General features: G+C 44.6%; 1 protein-coding gene across 1 annotated transcript in view; it reads left to right on the forward strand.

Annotated features, from left to right (window-relative positions):
• rfx1a (regulatory factor X, 1a (influences HLA class II expression)) overlaps positions 1-24437 on the forward strand; it is a 35206-nt gene that overhangs the window by 1095 nt on the left and 9674 nt on the right. The window contains exons 2-9 of the mRNA XM_071395249.1: positions 2762-3024; positions 3226-3354; positions 4361-4473; positions 5208-5312; positions 6951-7048; positions 7342-7771; positions 18361-18542; positions 18788-18907. Of these exons, the coding sequence (XP_071251350.1) occupies positions 2781-3024; positions 3226-3354; positions 4361-4473; positions 5208-5312; positions 6951-7048; positions 7342-7771; positions 18361-18542; positions 18788-18907 (1421 nt within the window). The 5' untranslated portion in view covers positions 2762-2780. The remainder of the gene's footprint in view (positions 1-2761; positions 3025-3225; positions 3355-4360; positions 4474-5207; positions 5313-6950; positions 7049-7341; positions 7772-18360; positions 18543-18787; positions 18908-24437) is intronic.

Consider the following 24437-nt stretch of genomic DNA (forward strand, 5'->3'; position numbering starts at 1 on the left):
AAATGGTAGTGTTCTTGAAAACATTTTGCTTCACATCTGTAAACCTGCTATACTGTTATAAATTCCACAGAGCAGTGTCTCTTCTGTATATGAGAGAAAGCGAGTGAGAGAAGGGTTTGGTACTTTAGGGAGAAATAGACATGTCGAAGCTAGAGGCTGGATATTCTATTCTAAAAGAATGGCCTAAATTCATTAGTTCGTCCAGACACCATGTTATTACCCCTTCATTAACAGTGTAATTTACAAGTGAACTAAAAGTAAAAACAACACCAATGCTTTACGCAGTGTCAATAGACAAGCAGAATGGAGAATGGAGTTTCCCCACTTTACTCATGTTGCAGTCCTGTGAAGCTCAGTTGGTGTGTTCGATTCCCACGAGGGACCAGTACAAAAAAAAGTATTAAAATGAATGCACTCACTACTGTAAGTTGCTCTGGATATGAGTGTCTGCTAAATCACAAAAATGTAAATGTAAAAAGCCTTCTGGCCAGCAGCGGCAGCAGTCACATTAGAGATGACTGATCACATTACAGGTAACAGGACACCAAATGCATGCCTTTCTTTCCCTTCAAGCCTTCTCCTCCCCCACACCTCTTCTCTAGCTGTACCACTAACAGTCTTTGGAGGGGGAAATCTCAGTCATAAGTGAATTGACTCATTATTAGGCCCAGACAGAATATGTGTAAGGAAACAGAAGTTCCCCATGTGTATAGCAATTTCAATTATGGAATTAATTAAAAGCAGTGCTACAATACATTCATTACGGTGGTATAATTGTTTAAAATGTATGTAAACTGTGTTTAAACTTCTCTGTCTGTATTCTGTCTCTTAATGTTGTCTATCACTAGCAACACCATATCACCAAGTACAATTCAGAGTATGTGCAAATGCACATGGCGAATAAAGGTGATTCTGATTCTGAGACAGCGGTAAAAAGCCAGGTGTTGATAAGAAACCTCTCCTGCTGGGTTCCATCTGGCTTCACTGACTCAATCATTATCACGTTAAGGAACAGTCTGGATGATGATGATGATGATGATAAGGCTCCATTCAAGATAAAGCAACAATTTAACAATTACTATCTATAGCTACACTGAAGAAAAATATAAACACAACATGTAAAGTGTTGGTCCCATATTTCATTAGCTGAAATAAAAGATCTCAGAAATGTTCCATACACACAAAAAGCTTATTTCTCTCAAATTTTGTGCACAAATTTGTTTACATCCCTGTTGGTGAGCATTTCTCCTTTGCCAAGATAATCCATCCATCTGACAGGTGTGGCATATCAAGAAGCTGACTAAACAGTATGATCATTACACAGGTGCACCTTGTGTTGGGGACAATGGAAGGCCACTTTAAAATGTGCAGTTGTATCACACAACACAATGCCACAGATGTTTCATGTTTTGAGGGACCGTGCAATTGGCATGCTGACTGCAGGAATGTCCACCAGAGCTGTTGCCAGAGAATTGAATGTTCATTTTTCTACCATAAGCCGCCCTAATGTCGTTTTAGAGAATTTGTCAGTACTTACAACCGGCCTCACAACCACAGACCATGTGTAACCACGCCAGCCCAGGATCTCCACATCTGGCTTCTTCACCTGCGGGATCGTCTGAGACCAGGCACCCAGACAGCTGATGAAACTGGGTTTGCACAACTGAAGAGTTTCTGCACGAACTGTCAGAAACAGTCTTGGGGAAGCTCATCTGCGTGCTCGTCATCCTCACCAGGGTCTTGACCTGACTGCAGTTCGGCTTCGTAACCGACATGGGAAAATTCTCCCCTTCGATGGTCACTGGCACGCTGGAGAAGTGTTCTCTTCATGTATGAATCCCGGTTTCAACTGTACTGGGCAGATGGCAGACAGCGTGTATGGCATTGTGTGAGCGAGCGGTTTGCTGATGTCAAAGTTGTGAACAGAGTGCCCCATAGTGTGGGTGGGGTTATTGTATGGGCAGGCATAAGCTGCGGACAACGAACACAATTGCATTTTATCAATGCCATTTTGAAGTCACAGATATATTGTGAAGAGGCCCATTGTCGTGCCATTCATCCGCCGCCATCAGCTCATGTTTTAGCATGATAATGCACAGCTCCATGTCGCAAGGATCTGTACACAATTCCTGGAAGATGAAAATGTCCCAGTTCTTCCATGACCTGCATACTCACCAGACATGTCACCCATTGAGCATGTTTGGGATGCTCTGGATTGATTTGTACGACAGCGTGTTCCAGTTCCCGCCAATACCCAGCAACTTCGCACAGCCATTGAAGAGGAGTAGGACAACATTCCATAGGCAACCATCAACAGCCTGATCAACTCTATGCGAAGGAGATGCATCGCGATGCATGAAGCAAATGGTGGTCACACCAGATACTGACTGGTTTTCTGATCCACGCCCCTACCTTTTTTAAAAAGGTATCTGTGACCAGCGGATGCATATCTGTATTCCCAGTCATGTGAAATCCATAGATTAGGGCCTGATGAATTTATTTACATTGACTGATTTCCTTATATGAACTGTAACTCAGTAAAATCTTTGAAATGGTTTCATGTTGCTTTTATATTTTTGTTCATTGTAGATTAGCCTGGTCCTCGATCTGTTTGTGCTCTTCCCAACAACATTGCTGTCATTGTCAAGCCAAACACAAGAATTCCGTCAGGAATTGGCAAGAGAGCAGAATAAGACTGGCACCCAGGCTTCAGCTAGATCTCTCAGCTAACAAGATTTTATTTTATTTTTCACATATTCAGTGTCTGAGGCCCAGTTCTCATGATGGCCACGACAGGCTACGTTGGGGAGTTGCAGCCCGTGACGACCCAGCCCCAAGGGGCAGCGAGTGGGAGTGTGACGGTGGCCGGACAGTCCTCAGCCTCCGCTGCCCCACACACCGTGGTAGCTCCTACGCAGCAGTTCCTGGCCGAGCTTCAGACCACGGTGGGGGCTCCTGCAGCCGCAGCAGGACAAACCACACCCCCTGCACAATCCACTCCCACAGCGGCACAGAAGACAGCAGGTATTGTTTCTGCCAGTATAAATTTTCATTTGATTGTTATACATTTATTAATTGTGATGTATAAATAAATATTTATATTGTTTCATTGATACATTTATGTACTTTTATGTCATTTTGAGTCATGTCTTATAGGTATGCATCAATTCAGATGCTTATGACAATGTGTATCATGTAATAAATAAACCCTAGTGTCTGTATCAGTTGTCCAGGTGGCGCCCACACAGGCTCCTCCCCCCCAGACCCAGTATGTGACGGCTGAGATCCAGGGTTCCTCATCACAGGCCAACAACGGCCAGAACGCCCCCCAGTACATCGTAGTCACCGTCACAGGTGAGCCGGGCTCAGCATCACATCACATGCTACTGACTGTAGACTTAATTTATCTGAAGTCATGACCGACACTAGCCTGGTCCCAGATCTGTTTGACAACTCCTATGGTCATTGTCACGCAGACCATAAGAGTTGGCAAGAAAGCACAAACACACCTGGGACCAGGCTACATTATTAGGGCATTTCATTCAGAAACCTGACAATTTGTAATTATTTAATTTTATTGACCCTTTATTTAACTAGGCAAGTTAGTGAAGAACAAATTATTATGTATAATGATGGCCTACCAAAAGGCAAAAGGCCTTCTGCGGAAATGGGGGCTGGGATTAAAAATAAAAATAAAGCACAAAACATGGTGCAAACATTATTTTAAATGAAATGAAATCAAATTTATTTATATGGCCCTTCTTACATCAGCTGATATCTCAAAGTGCTGTACAGAAACCCAGCCTAAAACCCCAAACAGCAAGCAATGCAGGTGTAGAAGCACGGTGGCTAGGAAAAACTCCCTAGAAAGGCCAAAACCTAGGAAGAAACCTAGAGAGGAACCAGGCTATTAGCTTAGAATAGGTACGATATGCTTTACAGAAATTATAAATCATAAAACTAAAGATAAATTAGAATCAGATTACATTGGTGTCACGTTCTTAGATGGGCCTGAGAGAGAGGAAGTAACAAGTCTCATAGCTTCCTGTTCAAGCTCTGTTCTTGATCTTAAGAGAGACGTTCTGATTCACAGTTTCTACCAAATGAATCTAAAAACCTGCAATGAGTGGAATGTCTCTGACCGCTGTGAACTCTGTCCCTGTGCTCTTGCTTATCATGAAGAGGTTGTGTACTGTAATATGTGGGTGTAGTGGCTCAGAGAGAAGTCAGTTTCATATTAACAGGTCTCTCTCTCTCTCTGTTTTTCTCTCTCCCTTTCTCCCTTCCTCCACACCCCTCTCTCCCCCTTTCTCTCTTTCTCTTTCTCTCTCTCCCTTTCTCTCTCACTCTCTCTCCACAGAGGGCTCTCTCCATTCAAGTGACTCTGTGTCTGACTCCAGCCCTCCTCCAGCTGTGGTACAGCAGACTGGGGTTCCCACACAGGTGGTGCAGCAGGTGCAAGCAGCACAGCAGGTAGAGGTCCCTTCCCCTCTCTCATTCACACCTGGGTCATGTTCATTAGGCACCAAACAGAAGAAAACAGATTAAAACAGAGAGGTGACTATCTGGACATTTTTCTGTTTCATGCCCTAATGAACATGATCCTGGTAGACACATCATATTGAACAATTGCAACTCACTTGAAACCACACAGAAAAACCAGTTTATTATTCGCAACTCATCATAAGACTTGGTGAAGCCAAAATAGTGCTGACATAAAGTATTTATGCATCCCTCCGGTATTTGGTGTCCAGCATTGGTGCACTATTATGTGGGAAATGAGAAGTGATAGTTATGGGTTTTACGGTAACAACCTCTGGACAAACCAAGAATTGAGGAAAAAGTATCGAAACTAGCATTTGCTGTTCCCCGAGAGAAACTTGGCCGGAAATAGCTCAAAATACTTACTAGTCTCTCAAGCCTATGGTGTCTAACTGCTCTCAGATGGCAAAACAGTAACTCAGATGTTTTATTGTCACACACTGGATAGGTGCAGTGAAATGTATTGTTTTACAGGGTCAGCCATAGTAGTACGGTGTGAAACATGTGTTGGACAAGTCAGGACATGGGAAGAATGAGGAAAAATGTTCAGTTCTCGTCACACCCAGTTTGAGCTGATGTAACAGGGCTATTATCTTAACTACCAGACGCTATTGTCTTAGCTACACACTGTGTGAATCTATCTGTGTTGTGTTTCCTGTCCTTAGAGGTCAGTGGTGCAGGCAACGTCCCAGATCACAGCCAAGACTGAACAGGGTATCACCACCCAGCTGAGTGTCACCAACCTGCAGCCCATCCACCTCACTCAGGAGGTAAGACGCAAACACACACACACACAGACACACACACACACACACACACAGACACAGACACACACACACACACACACACACACACACACACACACACACACACACACACACACACACACACACACACACACACACACACACACACACACACACACACACACACACACACACACACACTCAAAAATGCACTGTATTGCATTGTATTATGTATTCCTTTGGTCCTGCTGAGCCAGATAAACATCACAACATTTCCCTCCTGGTTGGTTGGTTCCAGAGTTCGCATAGCAAACAGAGAGAGAGGGATGAGACAGACGTAGGGAGAGACCGAGAGATAGAGGAGGAGTGGACAACAGCAGAGCAGAGCAGGACAGACGCACAGTACTTTGCATGGGTGCCGTCAGACAGACACCCAGACATGCAGACAGACGGACACAGCCTCCAGGAGTACCCCTCCTACTTCCCCCTCTCCCTCCCCCTGGTCATCCCTCCCTTCGCCTTGTCCCTGTCGGTGCTCTCGCTGGGCTGGGAGGGGATGGAGATGGGAGGCTACCCCACGGTCACCACAGCCCAAGGACAGCCACTCCTGTTTGACGCAGCCTCTGCCCTCAGAGTAGGTCAATTAGGTAGAATTTATGCCTTAGTCTCCCACTACTAAGTGCAGTTTTAACTTAAAGATGCACTGTGCAGAAATTTTCCGCCATTTCCGGGCTCCCGAGTGGCGCAGCGGTCTAAGGCACTGGATCTCAGTGGAAGAGGTGTCACTACAGTCCCTGGTTCGAATCCAGGCTGTATCACATCCGGCTATGATTGGGAGTCCCATAGGGCGCTGCACAATTGGCCCAGCGTCGTCCTGGTTTGGCCGGGGTAGGCCGTCATTGTAAATAGGAATTTGTTCTTAAGTGACTTGCCTAGTTAAATAAAAGTTAAATAAAAAATAGTTTGCCTGATTTCAGTTTATGTGACAAAACAAGCAAGTATAAGTGTGGAGAATCATTGTACATCTAAACCGCTGTGAAATATTTTTTTTGCAACCAGAAATATGTTTTTTTCAGCTGTTTGAAGCTGGTGTACAAAACCTAGTAAAAGACGCAAAAACGAAACTTATGAACAGGAAGCAGAGAAATACATAGAACAGATCTACCACTTCTAAGACTTGTTTTCAGCGAGAATGACAGATCCATAACACAGTTATATGTGAATGGAATTGTTTCGCCCCAAAATGACTTATTGCAGCTTTAAATGGAAGTTAGGTATCCTAGAGAGGCTGTCAGTGGGTAACAGAGTGGAGTGAGATTAAGGCAGAGGCAAGTAGGTAGGAAAGAGCAATGTGAAGGGTAAGGGGATCAGCCTGCAAGTCAAGGTCATTTTCCCATTGAAGTGAATGAGCCTGTGATTGATGTGGTATGCCTCATGATTGACTACAGTTGAAATATTTGGACACACTTCAAAGGAAATTGGAGGAGGGGGAGTAGATTAGTGTTTTGACCGACTCTGTGTGTGTACTCGTGTGTGTGTGTGTGTGTGTGTGTGTGTGTGTGTGTGTGTGTGTGTGTGTGTGTGTGTGTGTGTGTGTGTGTGTGTGTGTGTGTGTGTGTGTGTGTGTGTGTGTGTGTGTGTGTGTGTGTGTGTGTGTGTCAGGTGCAGCAGCAGCTCCAGCAGGTGCCAGTGCAGCATGTGTACACCAATCAGGTGCAGTATGTTGAAGGAGGAGACAACAACTACACCACCAGCACAATGTAAGCTTTCCTCTCCACTACTCTCTCTGAACACTACCTGTCTATGGTGATATAATGCTATGCCACTATGCTTATATCGTTTGGTAACTGTTGCTAGCTAGATCACCTCAACTTCTAAAACTAGACAGTGGAGTTGGCCAGACAGCACAGACAGATCTGGGACTGCTATTTTTGTGATGCAGTGGTTTATCTTTCAAGACAACAGTTAAACTGCTAAATTTGAAACGAACTGTCCATCTCTCCTACCCTGCTCCCTTCATCCCTCCCTCTTCCCCCCTCCTCCCTCTCTCCAGTCGTTCAGGCAGCTTCACCTACACAGACACCCCTTTGTACACTCAGACCACCGCCGCCCCTTACTACGAAGCCCCTCCCACCTCTGGCTCACAGGTCCCCACCACCGGCACACCCCTGACCGTCTCCGTGACAACGGGCTCCACCGGTGGTGTGTCTATGTACGTGGCTGGCACAGGCCAGATCGTGGCCAATCCGGCGGCCGCCACTGGGGGTGGGGCGACAGTGGTGGCGACAGGGGGAACAGCCAATGGGACTGGGGAAGGGGCGGGGGCTAATGGAAGCGGGGGCAGCTATGTGATCCAGGGGGGGTACATGCTGAGCGGCAACAGTCAGGGGGGCTACTCCTCCCACAACGCCCGCTCCTCTCCTGCCACCGTCAGTACAACAGAGGGCGAGGAGGGTAGTGGCGTACCGTCGGCAGACAAAAAGGTATGAGGCAGAGACGCCAATCTCAATACTATTCTCTCACACACACCTATCAGTGTTCTCCTAGTCTCAATACTATTCTCTCACACACACCTATCAGTGTTCTCCTAGTCTCAATACTATTCTCTCACACACACCTATCAGTGTTCTCCTAGTCTCAATACTATTCTCTCACACACACCTATCAGTGTTCTCCTAGTCTCAATACTATTCTCTCACACACACCTATCAGTGTTCTACTAGTCTCAATACTATTCTCTCACACACACCTATCAGTGTTCTCCTAGTCTCAATACTATTCTCTCACACACACCTATCAGTGTTCTCCTAGTCTCAATACTATTCTCTCACACACACCTATCAGTGTTCTCCTAGTCTCAATACTATTCTCTCACACACACCTATCAGTGTTCTCCTAGTCTCAATACTATTCTCTCACACACACCTATCAGTGTTCTCCTAGTCTCAATACTATTCTCTCACACACACCTATCAGTGTTCTCCTAGTCTCAATACTATTCTCTCACACACACCTATCAGTGTTCTCCTAGTCTCAATACTATTCTCTCACACACACCTATCAGTGTTCTCCTAGTCTCAATACTATTCTCTCACACACACCTATCAGTGTTCTACTAGTCTCAGTACTAGACTGTAGAGAACATGGCTGTTCTACTAGTCTCAGTACTAGACTGTAGGAGGGACATGGCTGTTCTACTAGTCTCAGTACTAGACTGTAGGAGGGACATGGCTGTTCTACTAGTCTCAGTACTAGACTGTAGGAGGGACATGGCTGTTCTACTAGTCTCAGTACTAGACTGTAGGAGGGACATGGCTGTTCTACTAGTCTCAGTACTAGACTGTAGGAGGGACATGGCTGTTCTACTAGTCTCAGTACTAGACTGTAGGAGGGACATGGCTGTTCTACTAGTCTCAGTACTAGACTGTAGGAGGGACATGGCTGTTCTACTAGTCTCTGTACTAGACTGTAGGAGGGACATGGCTGTTCTACTAGTCTCAGTACTAGACTGTAGGAGGGACATGGCTGTTCTACTAGTCTCAGTACTAGACTGTAGGAGAACATAGTGTTCTCCTAGTCTCAATACTATTCTCTCACACACACCTATCAGTGTTCTCCTAGTCTCAATACTATTCTCTCACACACACCTATCAGTGTTCTCCTAGTCTCAGTACTATTCTCTCACACACACCTATCAGTGTTCTCCTAGTCTCAATACTATTCTCTCACACACACCTATCAGTGTTCTCCTAGTCTCAATACTATTCTCTCACACACACCTATCAGTGTTCTCCTAGTCTCAGTACTATTCTCTCACACACACCTATCAGTGTTCTACTAGTCTCAGTACTATTCTCTCACACACACCTATCAGTGTTCTCCTAGTCTCAAGTACTATTCTCTCACACACACCTATCAGTGTTCTCCTAGTCTCAATACTATTCTCTCACACACACCTATCAGTGTTCTCCTAGTCTCAATACTATTCTCTCACACACACCTATCAGTGTTCTCCTAGTCTCAATACTATTCTCTCACACACACCTATCAGTGTTCTCCTAGTCTCAATACTATTCTCTCACACACACCTATCAGTGTTCTCCTAGTCTCAATACTATTCTCTCACACACACCTATCAGTGTTCTCCTAGTCTCAATACTATTCTCTCACACACACCTATCAGTGTTCTCCTAGTCTCAATACTATTCTCTCACACACACCTATCAGTGTTCTCCTAGTCTCAATACTATTCTCTCACACACACCTATCAGTGTTCTCCTAGTCTCAATACTATTCTCTCACACACACCTATCAGTGTTCTCCTAGTCTCAATACTATTCTCTCACACACACCTATCAGTGTTCTCCTAGTCTCAATACTATTCTCTCACACACACCTATCAGTGTTCTCCTAGTCTCAATACTATTCTCTCACACACACCTATCAGTGTTCTCCTAGTCTCAATACTATTCTCTCACACACACCTATCAGTGTTCTACTAGTCTCAATACTATTCTCTCACACACACCTATCAGTGTTCTCCTAGTCTCAATACTATTCTCTCACACACACCTATCAGTGTTCTCCTAGTCTCAGTACTATTCTCTCACACACACCTATCAGTGTTCTCCTAGTCTCAATACTATTCTCTCACACACACCTATCAGTGTTCTCCTAGTCTCAATACTATTCTCTCACACACACCTATCAGTGTTCTCCTAGTCTCAATACTATTCTCTCACACACACCTATCAGTGTTCTCCTAGTCTCAATACTATTCTCTCACACACACCTATCAGTCTCCACCACCTATCAGTGTTCTCCTAGTCTCAATACTATTCTCTCACACACACCTATCAGTGTTCTCCTAGTCTCAATACTATTCTCTCACACACACCTATCAGTGTTCTCCTAGTCTCAATACTATTCTCTCACACACACCTATCAGTGTTCTCCTAGTCTCAATACTATTCTCTCACACACACCTATCAGTGTTCTCCTAGTCTCAATACTATTCTCTCACACACACCTATCAGTGTTCTCCTAGTCTCAATACTATTCTCTCACACACACCTATCAGTGTTCTCCTAGTCTCAATACTATTCTCTCACACACACCTATCAGTGTTCTCCTAGTCTCAATACTATTCTCTCACACACACCTATCAGTGTTCTCCTAGTCTCAATACTATTCTCTCACACACACCTATCAGTGTTCTCCTAGTCTCAATACTATTCTCTCACACACACCTATCAGTGTTCTCCTAGTCTCAATACTATTCTCTCACACACACCTATCAGTGTTCTCCTAGTCTCAATACTATTCTCTCACACACACCTATCAGTGTTCTCCTAGTCTCAATACTATTCTCTCACACACACCTATCAGTGTTCTACTAGTCTCAATACTATTCTCTCACACACACCTATCAGTGTTCTCCTAGTCTCAATACTATTCTCTCACACACACCTATCAGTGTTCTACTAGTCTCAATACTATTCTCTCACACACACCTATCAGTGTTCTCCTAGTCTCAATACTATTCTCTCACACACACCTATCAGTGTTCTCCTAGTCTCAATACTATTCTCTCACACACACCTATCAGTGTTCTCCTAGTCTCAATACTATTCTCTCACACACACCTATCAGTGTTCTCCTAGTCTCAATACTATTCTCTCACACACACCTATCAGTGTTCTCCTAGTCTCAATACTATTCTCTCACACACACCTATCAGTGTTCTCCTAGTCTCAATACTATTCTCTCACACACACCTATCAGTGTTCTCCTAGTCTCAATACTATTCTCTCACACACACCTATCAGTGTTCTCCTAGTCTCAATACTATTCTCTCACACACACCTATCAGTGTTCTCCTAGTCTCAATACTATTCTCTCACACACACCTATCAGTGTTCTCCTAGTCTCAATACTATTCTCTCACACACACCTATCAGTGTTCTCCTAGTCTCAATACTATTCTCTCACACACACCTATCAGTGTTCTCCTAGTCTCAATACTATTCTCTCACACACACCTATCAGTGTTCTCCTAGTCTCAATACTATTCTCTCACACACACCTATCAGTGTTCTCCTAGTCTCAATACTATTCTCTCACACACACCTATCAGTGTTCTCCTAGTCTCAATACTATTCTCTCACACACACCTATCAGTGTTCTCCTAGTCTCAATACTATTCTCTCACACACACCTATCAGTGTTCTACTAGTCTCAATACTATTCTCTCACACACACCTATCAGTGTTCTCCTAGTCTCAATACTACTTAAGACATCTGTTCTACTAGTCTCAGTACTACCTATAAACATGTGTTCTACTAGTCTCAGTACTAGACTGTAGGAGGGACATGGCTGTTCTACTAGTCTCAGTACTAGACTGTAGGAGGAACATGGCTGTTCTACTAGTCTCAGTACTAGACTGTAGGAGGGACATGGCTGTTCTACTAGTCTCAGTACTAGACTGTAGGAGGGACATGGCTGTTCTACTAGTCTCAGTACTAGACTGTAGGAGGGACATGGCTGTTCTACTAGTCTCAGTACTAGACTGTAGGAGGGACATGGCTGTTCTACTAGTCTCAGTACTAGACTGTAGGAGGGACATGGCTGTTCTACTAGTCTCAGTACTAGACTGTAGGAGGGACATGGCTGTTCTACTAGTCTCAGTACTAGACTGTAGGAGGGACATGGCTGTTCTACTAGTCTCAGTACTAGACTGTAGGAGGGACATGGCTGTTCTACTAGTCTCAGTACTAGACTGTAGGAGGGACATGGCTGTTCTACTAGTCTCAGTACTAGACTGTAGGAGGGACATGGCTGTTCTACTAGTCTCAGTACTAGACTGTAGGAGGGACATGGCTGTTCTACTAGTCTCAATACTATTCTCTCACACACACCTATCAGTGTTCTCCTAGTCTCAGTACTAGACTGTAGGAGGAACATGGCTGTTCTACTAGTCTCAGTACTAGACTGTAGGAGGGACATGGCTGTTCTACTAGTCTCAATACTATTCTCTCACACACACCTATCAGTGTTCTCCTAGTCTCTGTACTAGACTGTAGGAGGGACATGGCTGTTCTACTAGTCTCAGTACTAGACTGTAGGAGGGACATGGCTGTTCTACTAGTCTCAATACTATTCTCTCACACACACCTATCAGTGTTCTCCTAGTCTCTGTACTAGACTGTAGGAGGGACATGGCTGTTCTACTAGTCTCAATACTATTCTCTCACACACACCTATCAGTGTTCTCCTAGTCTCAATACTATTCTCTCACACACACCTATCAGTGTTCTACTAGTCTCAATACTATTCTCTCACACACACCTATCAGTGTTCTACTAGTCTCAATACTATTCTCTCACACACACCTATCAGTGTTCTCCTAGTCTCAATACTATTCTCTCACACACACCTATCAGTGTTCTCCTAGTCTCAATACTATTCTCTCACACACACCTATCAGTGTTCTACTAGTCTCAATACTATTCTCTCACACACACCTATCAGTGTTCTCCTAGTCTCAATACTATTCTCTCACACACACCTATCAGTGTTCTACTAGTCTCAATACTATTCTCTCACACACACCTATCAGTGTTCTACTAGTCTCAATACTATTCTCTCACACACACCTATCAGTGTTCTCCTAGTCTCAATACTATTCTCTCACACACACCTATCAGTGTTCTCCTAGTCTCAATACTAGACTGTAGGAGGGACATGGCTGTTCTACTAGTCTCAGTACTAGACTGTAGGAGGGACATGGCTGTTCTACTAGTCTCAGTACTAGACTGTAGGAGGGACATGGCTGTTCTACTAGTCTCAGTACTAGACTGTAGGAGGGACATGGCTGTTCTACTAGTCTCAGTACTAGACTGTAGGAGGGACATGGCTGTTCTACTAGTCTCAGTACTAGACTGTAGGAGGGACATGGCTGTTCTCCTAGTCTCAGTACTAGACTGTAGGAGGGACATGGCTGTTTACTAGTCTCAGTACTAGACTGTAGGAGGGACATGGCTGTTCTACTAGTCTCAGTACTAGACTGTAGGAGGGACATGGCTGTTCTACTAGTCTCAGTACTAGACTGTAGGAGGGACATGGCTGTTCTACTAGTCTCAGTACTAGACTGTAGGAGGGACATGGCTGTTCTACTAGTCTCAGTACTAGACTGTAGGAGGGACATGGCTGTTCTACTAGTCTCAGTACTAGACTGTAGGAGGGACATGGCTGTTCTACTAGTCTCAGTACTAGACTGTAGGAGGGACATGGCTGTTCTACTAGTCTCAGTACTAGACTGTAGGAGGGACATGGCTGTTCTACTAGTCTCAGTACTAGACTGTAGGAGGGACATGGCTGTTCTACTAGTCTCAGTACTAGACTGTAGGAGGGACATGGCTGTTCTACTCAGTCTCAGTACTAGACTGTAGTAGGGACATGGCTGTTCTCCTAGTCTCAGTACTATTCTCTCACACACACCTATCAGTGTTCTCCTAGTCTCAGTACTATTCTCTCACACACACCTATCAGTGTTCTCCTAGTCTCAATACTAGTCTCTCAGCAGACACCTATCAGCTGTTCTACTAGTCTCAGTACTAGACTGTAGGAGGGACATGGCTGTTCTACTAGTCTCAGTACTAGACTGTAGGAGGGACATGGCTGTTCTACTAGTCTCAGTACTAGACTGTAGGAGGGACATGGCTGTTCTACTAGTCTCAGTACTAGACTGTAGGAGGAACATGGCTGTTCTACTAGTCTCAGTACTAGACTGTAGGAGGGACATGGCTGTTCTACTAGTCTCAGTACTAGACTGTAGGAGGGACATGGCTGTTCTACTAGTCTCAGTACTAGACTGTAGGAGGGACATGGCTGTTCTACTAGTCTCAGTACTAGACTGTAGGAGGAACATGGCTGTTCTACTAGTCTCAGTACTAGACTGTAGGAGGGACATGGCTGTTCTACTAGTCTCAGTACTAGACTGTAGGAGGGACATGGCTGTTCTACTAGTCTCAGTACTAGACTGTAGGAGGGACATGGCTGTTCTACTAGTCTCAGTACTAGACTGTAGGAGGGACATGGCTGTTCTACTAGTCTCAGTACTAGACTGTAGGAGGGACATGGCTGTTCTACTAGTCTCAGTACTAGACTGTAGGAGGGACATGGCTGTTCTACTAGTCTCAGTACTAGACTGTAGGAGGGACATGGCTGTTCTACTAGTCTCAGTACTAGACTGTAGGAGGGACATGGCTGTTCTACTAGTCTCAGTACTAGACTGTAGGAGGGACATGGCTGTTCTACTAGTCTCAGTACTAGACTGTAGGAGGGACATGGCTGTTCTACTAGTCTCAGTACTAGACTGTAGGAGGGACATGGCTGTTCTACTAGTCTCAGTACTAGACTGTAGGAGGGACATGGCTGTTCTACTAGTCTCATGTACTAGACTGTAGGAGGGACATGGCTGTTCTACTAGTCTCAGTACTAGACTGTAGGAGGGACATGGCTGTTCTACTAGTCTCAGTACTAGACTGTAGGAGGGACATGGCTGTTCTACTAGTCTCAGTACTAGACTGTAGGAGGGACATGGCTGTTCTACTAGTCTCAGTACTAGACTGTAGGAGGGACATGGCTGTTCTACTAGTCTCAGTACTAGACTGTAGGAGGGACATGGCTGTTCTACTAGTCTCAGTACTAGACTGTAGGAGGGACATGGCTGTTCTACTAGTCTCAGTACTAGACTGTAGGAGGGACATGGCTGTTCTACTAGTCTCAGTACTAGACTGTAGGAGGGACATGGCTGTTCTACTAGTCTCAGTACTAGACTGTAGGAGGGACATGGCTGTTCTACTAGTCTCAGTACTAGACTGTAGGAGGGACATGGCTGTTCTACTAGTCTCAGTACTAGACTGTAGGAGGGACATGGCTGTTCTACTAGTCTCAGTACTAGACTGTAGGAGGGACATGGCTGTTCTACTAGTCTCAGTACTAGACTGTAGGAGGGACATGGCTGTTCTACTAGTCTCAGTACTAGACTGTAGGAGGGACATGGCTGTTCTACTAGTCTCAGTACTAGACTGTAGGAGGGACATGGCTGTTCTACTAGTCTCAGTACTAGACTGTAGGAGGGACATGGCTGTTCTACTAGTCTCAGTACTAGACTGTAGGAGGGACATGGCTGTTCTACTAGTCTCAGTACTAGACTGTAGGAGGGACATGGCTGTTCTACTAGTCTCAGTACTAGACTGTAGGAGGGACATGGCTGTTCTACTAGTCTCAGTACTAGACTGTAGGAGGGACATGGCTGTTCTACTAGTCTCAGTACTAGACTGTAGGAGGGACATGGCTGTTCTACTAGTCTCAGTACTAGACTGTAGGAGGGACATGGCTGTTCTACTAGTCTCAGTACTAGACTGTAGGAGGGACATGGCTGTTCTACTAGTCTCAGTACTAGACTGTAGGAGGGACATGGCTGTTCTACTAGTCTCAGTACTAGACTGTAGGAGGGACATGGCTGTTCTACTAGTCTCAGTACTAGACTGTAGGAGGGACATGGCTGTTCTACTAGTCTCAGTACTAGACTGTAGGAGGGACATGGCTGTTCTACTAGTCTCAGTACTAGACTGTAGGAGGGACATGGCTGTTCTACTAGTCTCAGTACTAGACTGTAGGAGGGACATGGCTGTTCTACTAGTCTCAGTACTAGACTGTAGGAGGGACATGGCTGTTCTACTAGTCTCAGTACTAGACTGTAGGAGGGACATGGCTGTTCTACTAGTCTCAGTACTAGACTGTAGGAGGGACATGGCTGTTCTACTAGTCTCAGTACTAGACTGTAGGAGGGACATGGCTGTTCTACTAGTCTCAGTACTAGACTGTAGGAGGGACATGGCTGTTCTACTAGTCTCAGTACTAGACTGTAGGAGGGACATGGCTGTTCTACTAGTCTCAGTACTAGACTGTAGGAGGGACATGGCTGTTCTACTAGTCTCTGTACTAGACTGTAGGAGGAACATGGCTGTTCTACTAGTCTCAGTACTAGACTGTAGGAGGGACATGGCTGTTCTACTAGTCTCAGTACTAGACTGTAGGAGGGACATGGCTGTTCTACTAGTCTCAGTACTAGACTGTAGGAGGGACATGGCTGTTCTACTAGTCTCAGTACTAGACTGTAGGAGGGACATGGCTGTTCTACTAGTCTCTGTACTAGACTGTAGGAGGAACATGGCTGTTCTACTAGTCTCAGTACTAGACTGTAGGAGGGACATGGCTGTTCTACTAGTCTCAGTACTAGACTGTAGGAGGGACATGGCTGTTCTACTAGTCTCAGTACTAGACTGTAGGAGGGACATGGCTGTTCTACTAGTCTCAGTACTAGACTGTAGGAGGGACATGGCTGTTCTACTAGTCTCTGTACTAGACTGTAGGAGGAACATGGCTGTTCTACTAGTCTCAGTACTAGACTGTAGGAGGGACATGGCTGTTCTACTAGTCTCAGTACTAGACTGTAGGAGGGACATGGCTGTTCTACTAGTCTCAGTACTAGACTGTAGGAGGGACATGGCTGTTCTACTAGTCTCAGTACTAGACTGTAGGAGGGACATGGCTGTTCTACTAGTCTCTGTACTAGACTGTAGGAGGAACATGGCTGTTCTACTAGTCTCAGTACTAGACTGTAGGAGGGACATGGCTGTTCTACTAGTCTCAGTACTAGACTGTAGGAGGGACATGGCTGTTCTACTAGTCTCAGTACTAGACTGTAGGAGGGACATGGCTGTTCTACTAGTCTCAGTACTAGACTGTAGGAGGGACATGGCTGTTCTACTAGTCTCTGTACTAGACTGTAGGAGGAACATGGCTGTTCTACTAGTCTCAGTACTAGACTGTAGGAGGGACATGGCTGTTCTACTAGTCTCAGTACTAGACTGTAGGAGGGACATGGCTGTTCTACTAGTCTCAGTACTAGACTGTAGGAGGGACATGGCTGTTCTACTAGTCTCAGTACTAGACTGTAGGAGGGACATGGCTGTTCTACTAGTCTCAGTACTAGACTGTAGGAGGGACATGGCTGTTCTACTAGTCTCAGTACTAGACTGTAGGAGGGACATGGCTGTTCTACTAGTCTCAGTACTAGACTGTAGGAGGGACATGGCTGTTCTACTAGTCTCAGTACTAGACTGTAGGAGGGACATGGCTGTTCTACTAGTCTCAGTACTAGACTGTAGGAGGGACATGGCTGTTCTACTAGTCTCAGTACTAGACTGTAGGAGGGACATGGCTGTTCTACTAGTCTCAGTACTAGACTGTAGGAGGGACATGGCTGTTCTACTAGTCTCAGTACTAGACTGTAGGAGGGACATGGCTGTTCTACTAGTCTCAGTACTAGACTGTAGGAGGGACATGGCTGTTCTACTAGTCTCAGTACTAGACTGTAGGAGGGACATGGCTGTTCTACTAGTCTCAGTACTAGACTGTAGGAGGGACATGGCTTCATCATGTTTTCATGCATCTTATAGAAGTGTAACTTTGATTGAAATAAGTCAACTCTGTATTCTTATTGAAATTCCTCCTATTGTAAACTGCCTGTTTGGCAAGCATCCCATCACTATTTATATTTGTTTATGAGTGGTGTTAGGTTCTAGTTTTCAGAGTACAAACTCAACAGACAATCTTTAAACCAAGTTTATTCTGCCCAGAGGGTCAATACAGCTGCATTAGACTGCATTAGACATGGCTAGTGAAACACATGGTTTCACCCGTGGTAGTATACAGACCCCACTGGGTGGAGTCTCCTCCTCACTAATCATTGCATCATTATTGCTAGGCAGGGAGCTGAGTGATCTGGGCCTTTAACGGTTCCTCCCCTTATTAGTACTGCTACATGGGATCGTTCTCCCTGCACTAAGCCCCTCCCAAGCTTACTTCTGCCCCCCCTCATGTCTCTATTAGAACTAATGATTGATCATATATAACGCTCAGAAACCAAACCTATGACTAGTGTGTGTTTGTTGACTAACCCATCCATCTCTCCTCCCTCTGTGTGTCCCTCTCTGCCAGGTGCAGTGGCTGCTAGATAACTATGAGACAGCTGAAGGGGTCAGTCTGCCTCGCTCCACCCTCTACTGCCACTACCTGCTGCACTGCCAGGAGCAGAAGCTGGAGCCCGTCAACGCTGCCTCCTTTGGGAAGCTGATCAGATCCGTGTTCATGGGGCTACGCACGCGCCGCCTGGGCACCCGGTGAGACGGGTTATATAATACACATACACATACACATACACACACACACACACACACACACACACACACACACACACACACACACACACACAAAAATACGTACAGATGAACACATCCATGCAAACGCACACAGGCACATGCATGTAGACACACACGTCGGTAGGCACACACACACACACACACACACACAGTGATGCCCCAAAAGCATAGGCTGAATCAGAGGCTGAGTTGTGTGTGTGTTCCAGGGGGAACTCCAAGTACCACTATTACGGCCTGAGGATCAAGGCCTGCTCCTCTCTGATCCGACTGATGGAGGACCAGCAGCACCTGGCCATGAGACAGCAGCCCTTCTCTCAGAAACAGAGGTGGGCTATCAACCTCTCTCTCTCTCTCTCTCTCTCTCTCTCTCTCTCTCTCTCTCTCTCTCTCTCAATTCAATTCAATTCAATTCAAGGGGCTTTATTGGCATGGGAAACATGTGTTAACATTGCCAAAGCAAGTGAGGTAGGTAATATACAAAAGTCAAATAAACAATAAAAATGAACAGTAAACATTACACATACAGAAGTTTCAAAACAATAAAGACATTACAAATGTCATATTATATATATGCAGTGTTGTAACAATGTACAAATGGTTAAAGCACACAAGTTAAAATAAATAAACATAAATATGGGTTGTATTTACAGTGGTGTTTGTTCTTCACTGGTTGCCCTTTTCTTGTGGCAACAGGTCACAAATCTTGCTGCTGTGATGGCACACTGTGGAATTTCACCCAGTAGATATGGGAGTTTATCAAAATTGGATTTGTTTTCGAATTCTTTGTGGATCTGTGTAATCTGAGGGAAATATGTCTCTCTAATATGGTCATACATTGGGCAGGAGGTTAGGAAGTGCAGCTCAGTTTCCACCTCATTTTGTGGGCAGTGTGCACATAGCCTGTCTTCTCTTGAGAGCCATGTCTGCCTACGGCGGCCTTTCTCAATAGCAAGGCTATGCTCACTGAGTCTGTACATAGTCAAAGCTTTCCTTAAGTTTGGGTCAGTCACAGTGGTCAGGTATTCTGCCACTTTGTACTCTCTGTTTAGGGCCAAATAGCATTCTAGTTTGCTCTGTTTTTTTGTTAATTCTTTCCAATGTGTCAAGTAATTATCTTTTTGTTTTCTCATGATTTGGTTGGGTCTAATTGTGCTGTTGTCCTGGGGCTCTGTGGGGTGTCTCTCTCTCTCTCTCTCTCTCTCTCTCTCTCTCTCTCTCTCTCTCTCTATCAACCTCTCAATTCAATTCAATTCAATTCAAGGGGCTTTATTGGCATGGGAAACATGTGTTAACATTGCCAAAGCAAGTGAGGTAGGTAATATACAAAAGTCAAATAAACAATAAAAATGAACAGTAAACATTACACATACAGAAGTTTCAAAACAATAAAGACATTACAAATGTCATATTATATATATGCAGTGTTGTAACAATGTACAAATGGTTAAAGCACACAAGTTAAAATAATAAACATAAATATGGGTTGTATTTACAGTGGTGTTTGTTCTTCACTGGTTGCCCTTTTCTTGTGGCAACAGGTCACAAATCTTGCTGCTGTGATGGCACACTGTGGAATTTCACCCAGTAGATATGGGAGTTTATCAAAATTGGATTTGTTTTCGAATTCTTTGTGGATCTGTGTAATCTGAGGGAAATATGTCTCTCTAATATGGTCATACATTGGGCAGGAGGTTAGGAAGTGCAGCTCAGTTTCCACCTCATTTTGTGGGCAGTGTGCACATAGCCTGTCTTCTCTTGAGAGCCATGTCTGCCTACGGCGGCCTTTCTCAATAGCAAGGCTATGCTCACTGAGTCTGTACATAGTCAAAGCTTTCCTTAAGTTTGGGTCAGTCACAGTGGTCAGGTATTCTGCCACTTTGTACTCTCTGTTTAGGGCCAAATAGCATTCTAGTTTGCTCTGTTTTTTTGTTAATTCTTTCCAATGTGTCAAGTAATTATCTTTTTGTTTTCTCATGATTTGGTTGGGTCTAATTGTGCTGTTGTCCTGGGGCTCTGTGGGGTGTCTCTCTCTCTCTCTCTCTCTCTCTCTCTCTCTCTCTCTCTCTCTCTCTCTCTATCAACCTCTCAATTCAATTCAATTCAATTCAAGGGGCTTTATTGGCATGGGAAACATGTGTTAACATTGCCAAAGCAAGTGAGGTAGGTAATATACAAAAGTCAAATAAACAATAAAAATGAACAGTAAACATTACACATACAGAAGTTTCAAAACAATAAAGACATTACAAATGTCATATTATATATATGCAGTGTTGTAACAATGTACAAATGGTTAAAGCACACAAGTTAAAATAATAAACATAAATATGGGTTGTATTTACAGTGGTGTTTGTTCTTCACTGGTTGCCCTTTTCTTGTGGCAACAGGTCACAAATCTTGCTGCTGTGATGGCACACTGTGGAATTTCACCCAGTAGATATGGGAGTTTATCAAAATTGGATTTGTTTTCGAATTCTTTGTGGATCTGTGTAATCTGAGGGAAATATGTCTCTCTAATATGGTCATACATTGGGCAGGAGGTTAGGAAGTGCAGCTCAGTTTCCACCTCATTTTGTGGGCAGTGTGCACATAGCCTGTCTTCTCTTGAGAGCCATGTCTGCCTACGGCGGCCTTTCTCAATAGCAAGGCTATGCTCACTAAGTCTGTACATAGTCAAAGCTTTCCTTAAGTTTGGGTCAGTCACAGTGGTCAGGTATTCTGCCACTGTGTACTCTCTGTTTAGGGCCAAATAGCATTCTAGTTTGCTCTGTTTTTTTGTTAATTCTTTCCAATGTGTCAAGTAATTATCTTTTTGTTTTCTCATGATTTGGTTGGGTCTAATTGTGCTGTTGTCCTGGGGCTCTGTGGGGTGTGTTTGTGTTTGTGAACAGAGCCCTAGGACCAGCTTGCTTAGGGGACTCTTCTCCAGGTTCATCTCTCTGTAGGTGATGGCTTTGTTATGGAAGGTTTGGGAATCGCTTCCTTTTAGGTGGTTGTAGAATTTAACGGCTCTTTTCTGGATTTTGATAATTAGTGGGTATCGGCCTAATTCTGCTCTGCATGCATTATTTGGTGTTCTACGTTGTACACGGAGGATATTTTTGCAGAATTCTGCATGCAGAGTCTCAATTTGGTGTTTGTCCCATTTTGTGAAATCTTGGTTGGTCCTCTCTCTCTCTCTCTCTCTCTCTCTCTCTCTCTCTCTCTCTCTATCTGCATCTCTCTATCTCTCTCTCTATCTGCATCTCTCTCTCTCTCTATCAATCTCTCTCTCTCTCTCTCTCTCTCTCTCTCTCTCTCTCTCTCTCTCTCTCTCTCTCTCTCTCTCTCTATCAACCTCTCTCTCTCTCTCTCTCTCTCTCTCTCTCTATCTGCATCTCTCTGTCTCTCTCTCTATCTGCATCTCTCTCTCTCTCTATCAATCTCTCTCTCTCTCTCTCTCTCTCTCTCTCTCTCTCTCTCTCTCTCTCTCTCTCTCTCTCTCTCTCTCTCTCTCTCTCTCTCTCTCTCTCTCTCTCTCTCTCTCTATCTGCATCTCTCTGTCTCTCTCTCTATCTGCATCTCTCTCTCTCTCTATCAATCTCTCTCTCTCTCTCTCTCTCTCTCTCTCTCTCTCTCTCTCTCTCTCTCTCTCTCTCTCTCTCTCTCTCTCTCTCTCTCTCTCTCTCTATCTGCATCTCTCTGTCTCTCTCTCTATCTGCATCTCTCTCTCTCTCTATCTGCATCTCTCTGTCTCTCTCTCTATCTGCATCTCTCTGTCTCTCTCTCTATCTGCATCTCTCTGTCTCTCTCAATTCAATTCAATTCAAGGGGCTTTATTGGCATGGGAAACATGTGTTAACATTGCCAAAGCAAGTGAGGTAGGTAATATACAAAAGTCAAATAAACAATAAAAATGAACAGTAAACATTACACATACAGAAGTTTCAAAACAATAAATCTCTCTCTATCTGCATCTTTCTGTCTCTCTCTCTCTCTGCATCTCTCTGTCTCTCTCTCTATCTGCATCTCTCTGTCTCTCTCTCTATCTCTCTCTCTCTCTCTCTGCATCTCTCTGTCTCTCTCTCTCTCTCTATCTGCATCTCTCTGTCTCTCTCTCTATCTCTCTCTCTCTCTCTCTGCATCTCTCTGTCTCTCTCTCTCTCTCTATCTGCATCTCTCTCTCTCTCTCTCTCTCTCTCTCTCTCTGCATCTCTCTCTCTCTCTCTCTCTCTCTCTCTGCATCTCTCTCTCTCTCTCTCTCTCTATCTGCATCTCTCTCTCTCTCTCTCTCTCTCTCTCTCTCTATCTGCATCTCTCTCTCTCTCTCTCTCTCTATCTGCATCTCTCTGTCTCTCTCTCTATCTGCATCTCTCTGTCTCTCTCTCTATCTGCATCTCTCTCTCTCTCTCTCTATCTGCATCTCTCTGTCTCTCTCTCTCTCTGCATCTCTCTGTCTCTCTCTCTATCTGCATCTCTCTGTCTCTCTCTCTCTCTGCATCTCTCTGTCTCTCTCTCTATCTGCATCTCTCTGTCTCTCTCTCTCTCTGCATCTCTCTCTCTCTCTCAATTCAATTCAATTCAAGGGGCTTTATTGGCATGGGAAACATGTGTTAACATTGCCAAAGCAAGTGAGGCAGGCAACACACAAAAGTCAAATAAACAACAAAAATGAACAGCAAACACTACACATACAGAAGTTTCAAAACAATAAAGACATTACAAATGTCATACTATATATATGCAGTGTTGTAACAATGCACAAATGGTCAAAGCACACAAGTTAAAATAAATAAACATAAATATGGGTTGTATTTACAGTGGTGTTTGTTCTTCACTGGTTGCCCTTTTCTTGTGGCAACAGGTCACAAATCTTGCTGCTGTGATGGCACACTGTGGAATTTCACCCAGTAGATATGGGAGTTTATCAAAATTGGATTTGTTTTCGAATTCTTTGTGGATCTGTGTAATCTGAGGGAAATATGTCTCTCTAATATGGTCATACATTGGGCAGGAGGTTAGGAAGTGCAGCTCAGTTTCCACCTCATTTTGTGGGCAGTGTGCACATAGCCTGTCTTCTCTTGAGAGCCATGTCTGCCTACGGCGGCCTCTATCTGCATCTCTCAACCTCTCTCTCTCTCTCTCTCTGCATCTCTCTGTCTCTCTCTCTATCTGCATCTCTCTGTCTCTCTCTCTCTCTGCATCTCTCTGTCTCTCTCTCTCTCTGCATCTCTCTGTCTCTCTCTCTCTCTGCATCTCTCTGTCTCTCTCTCTCTCTGCATCTCTCTGTCTCTCTCTCTATCTGCATCTCTCTGTCTCTCTCTCTCTCTGCATCTCTCTGTCTCTCTCTCTATCTGCATCTCTCTGTCTCTCTCTCTCTCTGCATCTCTCTGTCTCTCTCTCTATCTGCATCTCTCTGTCTCTCTCTCTCTCTGCATCTCTCTGTCTCTCTCTCTATCTGCATCTCTCTGTCTCTCTCTCTCTCTGCATCTCTCTGTCTCTCTCTCTATCTGCATCTCTCTGTCTCTCTCTCTCTCTGCATCTCTCTGTCTCTCTCTCTCTCTGCATCTCTCTGTCTCTCTCTCTCTCTGCATCTCTCTGTCTCTCTCTCTCTCTGCATCTCTCTGTCTCTCTCTCTATCTGCATCTCTCTGTCTCTCTCTCTCTCTGCATCTCTCTGTCTCTCTCTCTATCTGCATCTCTCTGTCTCTCTCTCTCTCTGCATCTCTCTGTCTCTCTCTCTCTCTGCATCTCTCTGTCTCTCTCTCTATCTGCATCTCTCTGTCTCTCTCTCTCTCTGCATCTCTCTGTCTCTCTCTCTATCTGCATCTCTCTGTCTCTCTCTCTCTCTGCATCTCTCTGTCTCTCTCTCTATCTG

This window comes from Salvelinus alpinus, chromosome 1 (genome assembly GCF_045679555.1).
Source record: "Salvelinus alpinus chromosome 1, SLU_Salpinus.1, whole genome shotgun sequence".
Taxonomy (NCBI): Eukaryota; Metazoa; Chordata; class Actinopteri; order Salmoniformes; family Salmonidae; genus Salvelinus; species Salvelinus alpinus.